The 9269-nt window shown below is 40.3% G+C and overlaps 1 protein-coding gene across 1 annotated transcript; it reads right to left on the bottom strand.

Moving 5' to 3' along the window:
- Nucleotides 1-5669: 5669 nt before the first annotated feature.
- LOC125482160 (TBC1 domain family member 4-like) lies at nucleotides 5670-7883 on the bottom strand (the record flags this gene model as incomplete). Its single annotated transcript, XM_048594157.1, has 3 exons — nucleotides 7788-7883; nucleotides 6404-6481; nucleotides 5670-5911 (listed from the first exon to the last, which is right to left on the bottom strand). Coding segments are annotated over exons 2-3 (311 nt in total), but the record flags the coding sequence as incomplete, so codon positions are not given.
- Nucleotides 7884-9269: the final 1386 nt, after the last annotated feature.

The following is a 9269-nucleotide window of genomic DNA, read 5'->3' as shown; positions in this document are numbered from 1 at the left end:
GCCCGAAACGTCAGCCTTCCTGCTCCTCTGATGCTACTTGGCCTGCTGTGTTCATCCAGCTCTACACCTTGTTATCTCAGATTCTCCAGCATCTGCAGTTCCTACTATCTCTGAAACATTTTATCGTGGTAGTCTTTTCTAGTATTCTCCAAAATAAGCAAGCATTCAACTTCCCAGAAATATAACTTGTCAGGTCAGTTTTGAATGATGGGCAGTATGGATCCCATAGCAAATGTTGGACAGCCTACCTCAGGCAACAGTGCATTTGGAAGGTCTGCCAGAAGACAAACCCCAGTTTGTTCCATCCAAAAGCCCTGTTGCTATCGTCAGATCTGAGGACTCTACCTAAATTTGCTCTGCCTGCACGCATTATATCATCACCATCAAGAAATAACCCAACGGTTTTAGTACAAAATTTGGAAATCTGTGCAAGCAACAACTGTGACCATGGTTGTCAATGCAAGGACGGACAAAGGTATTTGAGAATTCAAAGCCAACTCAGAAAGCCCAAGCTCACCTTCCACACACAATCAGCAAGTCATGGGACAATTAAATTTAGTAGTCTAAGCAAAAATATCTGAAGTTACATTTTGCCATACTTAGTAGTCTATGTTTAAAATCTTCACATACTTTTCATACTTAGCATTATATATACAGTATTTTTAAAAATCAAGAAGGCTTTTACTTTAAGACTGAAAAAAACTATGGATGCTATAAATCAGAAACAAAAACAGAAATTGCTAGAAAAGCTCAGCAGATCTGGCAGTATCTGTGGAGAGAAATCAGAGTTAACGTTTCAGCTTCCCAGTTCTGAGGAAAGGTCACTCGACCTGAAATGTTAACTCTGATTTCTCTCTACAGATGCTGCCAGACCTGCTGAACTTTTCCAGTAATTTATGACTTTTACATCAGTTATTTTTCTCCATTAGTGGTCATCGTCCCCGCTGAGAATTTTCTCCATAATCTCCAGAAATGTCCATCGTTACCTGACCTTTCAGAAATGCCCAAGGGTACGATCGTCCCTCCAGACTGGGGGATGTTTGGATTTAATTCACTACCACTTCAAATGGCATAACCAATTTTTAATTTTCAAACTCAAATGCTACTTCTTCATTCAATAAGCATCTTTTATACAAGTCCTGTAGCAATACTGAGAGGCAGCCAAATAATGTATTCTACCAAAGCTCAGTCTTCAGTGGCTACAACCACTACACATCATGAACAACTCACAAGCAGTTCATTTACATTAGGTGTAACCCACTGGTCAATATCAGAATTCACAGTGAGCAGACATCCCACATATCATTTTTCTTGTATTTACCAAAAAAAATTTCTCTGGAAAAATAAAGTGTTGATTTATACATTGCCTTTTATATACACATATACAATCATACAAATATTGTTTTATGTATCAGGGAATTCGAAGCATTTTGCAGCTAATGCGTACTTTGAAATAATGTTATAATGTTGGATGTAGCAGCCAATATGATGATAGCAAGCTTCCCCAAAACACGAGTATGATAACAACTGGACATTCTCTGCAATGTCAACTGAGGGATAAATATTGCCAACATAACTCCCCTTCTTCAAATAGACCAAGACATCCTTTTCATTGGGCTGCGAGGGGAAACAGGTCCTTGGTCTAATGTCTGATGAGAAAAATGCAATCCGCAGAAGAGCATGACTGCATCTGTACCACATTTGAATTTCAGCCGAGATTTAAAGAGGCTATTAAAGAGTTATATGCCTCTGATGAGGCTACTGAATAGAAGCTTAATTATCTTCATTTTAAAAATGCTCAAGGAAATTTAAGAGTCTTAAATAGATTTTATGAAAGGGAATTATTTTTCACTACTAACTATGTATTAGATTGTTAGCAGATTTTTTTTAGTCATCTCCTCGTGGTTTTTGAAGACTGCATAAGGTGGATACTGAGGGTGGCACAGGGGGTATATGGAAAAATGGGAAACATCAATTGGCACAGAGGTCATGAAGGTCTGGTGGGGGTGAGGTTTGAGATTTAGCCAGCCTAGCAACTTCTGAAACAACTAGGCGATCTGAGGTAATCCAGCCTGCCTTGGCACTAACTCACTACACACCACCCCATCGCTACCTAAATCTGGTTTCTGGATCAATGGACAGGCTCATCCTGCACCTGCCCTCCACCCTAAATTGAAAATGGAAATTTTCAGGGCATGTTTTACGAACCGGGTCCCAGGAAGTTGAGAAATTTCTGAACCCGAGTTATCCGCTTTGGCAACCAAAATGCAACCCAATATTTCCATTTGTGGGAAATTGCAAAACTGGAGGCCATTAATCACCAAGAAATCCAAGTGCGTACTTAAAGGTAACATCTTCACAGAAAGAGTGGAATGATTGTGGAGCTTGCCACCACTGAGTAAAAATGTAGATGCATTTGAGAGGAAGCTAGACAAAGATATGACAGACAAGTGAATAGAGGATTATGCTGATAAAGTTACATGAGGAAAGAGGGTAGGAGGCTCGATTAGGGCATTAATGCAGCAGAGCTGGATGGGCTAACAGACCTGTTTCTGTCATGGAATCATAGAATTTTACAGTACAGGAGTCCATTTGGCCCCACATGTCTGTACCAGCTCCTGAAAGAGGAACCCAGCTAGTCCCACTCTCCAGCTCAATCTCTACAGCTCTCTAACGTCATCACTTTCAAATATACATCCTGTACGAATGTACTTCACTGTGCTCCTGGGTGATTGAATAAAGCTGGAACAAACAGCTTTCATCGTGCTAATCATTTTGTGACAGGGCAAAATAGGACAGAGATGTAGGCCATATGGTCCCTTGAGCCCATTCTATCATTTACTTATAAGTCAAGGTTCAACTATACCCTGGGACCATCTATTTTGATTTCCATACCCTTTAATACCTTTGGCCAACAAAAATCACTGTATAATTCTTTGCAAATGATGTTTCAAAGGACTTGAACAGTGAGATTTTCTCCCTAAAATCATACAAACATTTTCACCAATATTAAGTCACATTTTCTGTCCACTTGTGCAGAGCACATTGAAGCTAAAGCAGATTACACAGAGTAAACTTACTGCAAAGATTCACACTTATTTATTCACTGCAGGCCACAGCAAATACAGCATCAAAGAAACAGTGACAAATATCTGGCAGGACCACAGGCACATCAATTAGTCACACAGATCAGGCAACACGGTGCAATATTAGGGCAGGATTCGCAAGCAGGCTGCAGGCCGCTCTCACCTCTTGGAGGTCCCACTCTCCGACTGCTGCACCAGCCTGCTGGTGTTGGTGTAAAAGGGCTTCAGGAAAGTCGGGACGGACAGGGATGAGGGAAGGCTGCTGGAAGTGGATTCGCTCTCTGAGTTACTGCAATTGCTTCTCACAATATTGATGGGGCTGAGTGAGCAGAACCAGAAGGGGAAAACAAAGACAAAACACAGGAAAACAAAACAGTGGTCAGACAGTGGAGTAAGAAGCAACAGTCTGCCTTGTGAAAAGTGATCTCTCCATAAATAGGAAAGTTCTGCAGGAGACATTTTTTTAAAAAACTTGGATATGCAAACATATCCAAAGGATATAATTTTGGGTAAAAGCTTTCAATGATGACTTGAAGTCTCCAACTGATACTTTAACCTACCTTTCCAGTTTGCAGCTGCTACCCTTTAAACAACAATAATGCACTCCACCAGGTAAATGTTATCACTGAATATAATGCTGCTTATCTGCAATTTATTTGATAATGTATTTATTACTGTCCATTTCGGTATGCTTAGCTTTTCAAGCTAAATGTGTTGGTATATGAATTAGTCGGTAAATTATGATTTGTGCAGAAAATAATGCTAACATGAAGAGCCATACAACTGTAGATGGAAAGAAACAGAAAAAGTATTATCTGGATAAACTTAAAATATTGTGCGGTTTTTAAAGGAAAGTTGTGATATATTGATTAAAGTTTTCTGGGAACATATTCTGTGTTCCATGTATTGGCACTTTGCATTGTCCTTTGCTATTATAAGATCTTGGCTAATTCTGTTATTGAAGTGCCATGCCATTAGTTTCCCTTCCTCTTTTGAAGGGATCTGTTCTCGAACCTTTTACTCCTAAGTTGCATTTGACCCGAGTTTAAGAACATTGCGCGGATGTAGGGAAACACAGCCAAAATGCAAGACGAGATTCCCCAGTCTCAAGTCTCTGAGTAAAATAATCAAATATTTAACAAAAGTATCAAAATAGGTCATTCAAAGATTAGCACGTACAATTTCAATGACTTTCATGTTGGGAAAGGAAGGGATTTGGAATTATTCACTAATCCTCTCCTTATGAAACACAAACAAGACTGGACAGCTAGGAAAACCTGGTATTCACATCTTGGCAAGGAGTCAAGTTAGCAGAGCGGCAGAAGGAAGGAAAACTTAAGGGTGAAAACTACAAACCAGCTAGCACCTCAAGACTCTAATCACTCTGAGCATGTGGTCCAGACAGAAGCTATGAAAATGACCATTCAACTATCTCTATCCTTTAATCAGAGTCCACAGTCCGTGTTACAAGTAACACATTGGAAATAAAAAGATGATAAAAGTGCAAAACAATGGAGGCTGTTTAACAGAGACATTACCATTCAATGAAACTTAAGATAGATTTTAAAAGAATTTGGCTCAAGAAATTCAAAACATCTGTTTGTTTTTAACTGCTATTTAGTGATCCAATTCCAATACAAAATACATAGTTTAGTTAATAAAATGAAGGTTGATGTTAATTTACAAAAGTTGCATTTATTTATATATATACTTACAGCAAGAAGGAGCTAGCTGATAAATGCGATTCAATTTCTAAGACTAGTCTGTAATCACAATTCTGTTTAATTCAGGAGTTCTATTAAAAAAAAAGTTGCCCATCAATAAACATATACTTTGTCAGTGAAGTCAGTAGGTCACTGTAAAAACCATTCTGAACCACCACAACAGGTAACATTTGGAACACTAGCTGGCAATCTGAAACTCGTCATTGTCCCTGTTTGAATATAGGTCGATTCAGGGCAACATTCATAAAAGACTTGTGGAAAATGCTTCCCTTATGTGAAGCAATATGATAAATCAGACTATAAAGAACGTAATCAGAATTTCATAAGAAATGGTGAAAAGGGAAAGCAGATACTTCATGCTTTAATCAAGGCTTTAGATCGAAGCACTGTGCTTGGATCAGCAATTCCACACAATGGTCTACGTCATTGGATTGAGTTGAATCAAGTTACAAAATTGCATTATTTGCCATCTTCTCTCAGGAGTTTGGACACCTGCATCAAATTGTCTGTCAAACTTTTCTTTGCCAAGATTAGGACCAGCATCTCCGATCTATCCACACATCTGACATCCCTTATCAATGGAAGCCTTCTTTTGCACATGTTATATATCCTTTCTAATGCCTGCATATCTTTCTCATAATTGGACCCAATGCTCCCGTCGATGCTGAACCAGCATTTTACAAAGTTTTATCTTGCTTTTGTACTTTGTGCACCTCTATGAGATAAGACAGCTCCCAATGCAAAAAGAGAGGTATAATGTAAAAAAAATCATGTGGGACTCAATTCAAAGGAATTCAAAACAGTTTCACCTATAGACAATGATGTTCCTTCCCCGCTCCGCAACCCACAAATTCTTTACCTGCTCCGAATAATCTCCGACTGCTGGCGAAAGATAGGAGAGCGGCTGTGGGCCAACTTCTCATTGGGAAAACTGATTCTCCGCTTGCTGCTTGATGGCGGGTGACTGAAAGTGTGAGCCCGTCTCCGGAACTGCGGCGAGTCGGGATCTTCCTCTGTGAAATGCTGGCCCAGTGAGGAGATGGGGGACGCCCGGGGGCTGACGGGTGGAGAGTTGGGAGGGGATTCCCCTGGAGAAGCGTCCTGTGTCCAGAACCACGGCAGAAGTCAGAAAACAAAAAGCAATGACATGCACACTTTTAAAAAGCTGACAGCAGAACAGAACTCCTGCAAATCTGTCAATGCACTGTCAGATACCCATTGTATGCTAATTTGTGCTATCTAGCCAACTCCCATATCCTGCCGAGCTTAATCCAGTGAAGATTTACAAATACCGCTGCATGCTGCTGATAAGCAAGCTATGTTTTGAAGTTTTCTAAAGTAATGCTGGTGATCAGCCTTTTCACTTCTCTTTTGCTGATGACACTATCTTCAGTGATTTTGGAGTGCTCCTTGAATGCTGGAACTGCAATCGCAAGCACTTCCTCTGGATTTCACCAGCAGACTTCCTGCTCCATGGAAAGTATTCGAGCAAAACAAATCTACCGTTTGAAAAGTGTCACTGCTGAACTCAATCAGGTTTCGCTTGAGTGGGCGGGCGAGAGGCTAAAAAGATGGACTGACCCCAGGACTCACCCTGGAAGCATCTGATGCAAGGCTGTTGCAACGTTCAAAGCTGTCCATACTTCCTAACCGTCCCCGCATCTTGGCACCCTAAAGTGAAACATGAATGCATAAAGTCAGATGTGTTGTTAAACCTGGTACTTCTGATCATTCTTAAACAAAGGAGACTCATCAGGCTTGGAAATGATCATCCAGGGTGCACTGTCCTTGTAATCATGACGCTATCACATTTTTAGCAACAAGAATTGGACTGTAATGATGTGAGGGATATGGCCAGGTTACTGATTTATTAACAAGGACATTTGGAAGAGTTACTTGAATTTATATTTTGTGCAACCCTCAGGACTTTCCAATGCACAACCCATCCAATTAAGTGCTTCTGAAGTGCAGTAATTTTGGATATACAGCTATCATTTTCACATAACAAAGTGATCATAGCCAAATTACCTGTTTGACTGACATCTGAAAAGAGTGGAATTTTTGTTTAACAATTGCTGACAAATCAGCAACAGTGTCCTGAGTTTAAATTGCACCTTTAAGGCAGCAAGACATTACATCACAAGAATGCTACTAAACAAAATTTGACTGTATCGGGCGTCAAGAAGGCGATCAAGAGTTTTGTCAAGGAGGTGGGTTTTAAGAGACAACTGAGGAGGAGAGGTGCCAAGGCAGAGGTTTAAGAAAGGAATTCCAGAGTGTTGGACCTATAGACAGCTGAATGTACAGTCACCCTTGGCGTAGAAGTGAAAAGAGAGGAGAATTGGGTCAGTGCAGAGATCCATGAGCCTCATGGCCCTGAGAGATTGCAGAGACAGGGAGGAATGAAATCATGGTTTTGCACCCACGGTACCTCCTCAAGGCAAATTCGCAGGATCAAACCATGAAGTTGGGAGGATAGAAAGTAAAGACTTTTCAGTTTCTTTGAGGGAGCCGGCAACGACAAGATTACCATATACATAAAGCTGCACGACAGACAGCTTACATCTAATGTGGGGGAAAAAAAAACTCCTTTTAGAAACATCCCATGCAATGTATTTGAGTGCACTGGTTTCAACAGACCAGAATCACTCTCAGCAATGAGTTATGTTTGTATACTATCTTTAATGCCATAAACTGTCCCATGGCAATTCACAAAGCAATATCAAACAAGATAAGGCAGCCCACAGCCTGGGACGTTAGGTCAGAAAACCAAAAGTTAGCTGGGAAAGATTATCTTAAAAATTGGAGGGAGTAGGAGGTTTGAAAGGAGGGAATACCAGAACTTAGAGTGTAGCTACTGAAGGCTCAAAGGAGGGAATACCAGAACTTAGAGTGTAGCTACTGAAGGCTCAGCCACCAATGGCAGCACAATTAAAATAAGGTTTTCACCCTGCTCTCATCTAGTTTCTCTCCTTACCTTCTTTAGTCTCCATTTTAACCATCAATTCAATGGACACTGGAATCTTTCCCCAACTCACTTTCTTTGACACACAATGTATAAATAAGGCTGAACCACATGACCCAGCTAGCCAGTGATCTCTCATCGCTCCCTGGCTTAACTCTGCAGTGCAAGACTTTAAAGAGATGAAAAACACTTTGGAAATCCCCAGCGAACCTAATAAGGAGTACAGTGATCTGACACAATCCTTCACAAATTCCTGACTACATTAGCTGCAAGTTTACAATGCTGTGCAAAGCTGCAGCAGCAGAACACAGTGTCTGCCAAGTCCATCACAGGAAGCTGGGGGAGATCAGCCTGATAAATAGAAGGCCAAACATGTGCAACATGGACAGGGAATAAGTGACCACAAGGTCACAATTCAAAGTGATTTCAGGGTGAAAAACACTCAAGTCTTAGAAGATTTATATTTAGACATCACTTATTGGGAACTAATGTGGAATAAATTCTACCACTGTTGCAATAATTGTCAAAATTGACCGTTTTAGAGTATGATTATCAACCAAGGAATGCATGGACAATGATGAAAATGTAACAAGCAAAAAAGATTGGACTGAAAGAACAAAAACACAGGCTATTTTCCCCTTTGCTAAGCATTAGATATGGTTACATTTTAATCAAACACAGTGTAACCAACATAGCAGATGCAAACAGCCAGAAACTTAACCTAAGAGAATAATTAGCTAAGGAGCCATGATAAGTAAAACTGCAAGCCCACTCCTGACACTACACCGCTGTCAATATTTAACTTGCCAACTCCCTAATTCAGCACGACAAGGCACTGAAGAAAACAAACTGGTTAAATGAAGGAATAATTTGCAACACAGATTTCGAAATGACTGTGAAAATGTGATTACGGTGATTCAAGTCTTCACAGTGGCTGTTTAGTTCAAACAAGTGTTTACAATTAGTTTACACAGATTTACCATCAATAATACTCTTGCAACTTTGATGAAGATTTATTGTCCAGTCCTAAATAAATTCCCACCTCAACTGACTAAACCCGCTTGAATACTGCATGGAAACTTTTGCCTTATAACAGCCTAGCGTGGTTTCTTGGGACATTTTACAGTGTTGAAACTAGGCCTCATGGCTCACTAGATTTCACACCCCTATCTCTGAGCCAGAAACTCTGGCTTCAAGTCACACTCCAGAATGTATTGGCCACAGAAGTAGCATCTGTGACATGGTTCCAACAAGTTGATAATCAGCTTCATAAAGCCTCTGGATTAAAGCCTTTTAATACTTCCCCAAAGAGGGAAAATAAAGTGTTAACCCAAGCACAAAACAACAAAAACTGTGTTTTAGGAATAAGACGAAGTGGTTGAAACTAAAGCAAATGTAAAATAAAGTCAGCCCAGGTTACAACTGTAAAAATGTGGGGTGGATGGTGGGTGAGTAGATGGTGGGGGTTTCAAAGTACAACCTAGATGGCAAGGT

This window comes from Rhincodon typus, unplaced genomic scaffold (assembly GCF_021869965.1).
Source record: "Rhincodon typus isolate 14 unplaced genomic scaffold, sRhiTyp1.1 hic_rhity00006514, whole genome shotgun sequence".
Classification (NCBI taxonomy): domain Eukaryota; kingdom Metazoa; phylum Chordata; class Chondrichthyes; order Orectolobiformes; family Rhincodontidae; genus Rhincodon; species Rhincodon typus.
The sequence above is the reverse complement of the archived record's forward strand: the minus strand, read 5'-3'. Positions and strand labels throughout refer to the sequence as shown.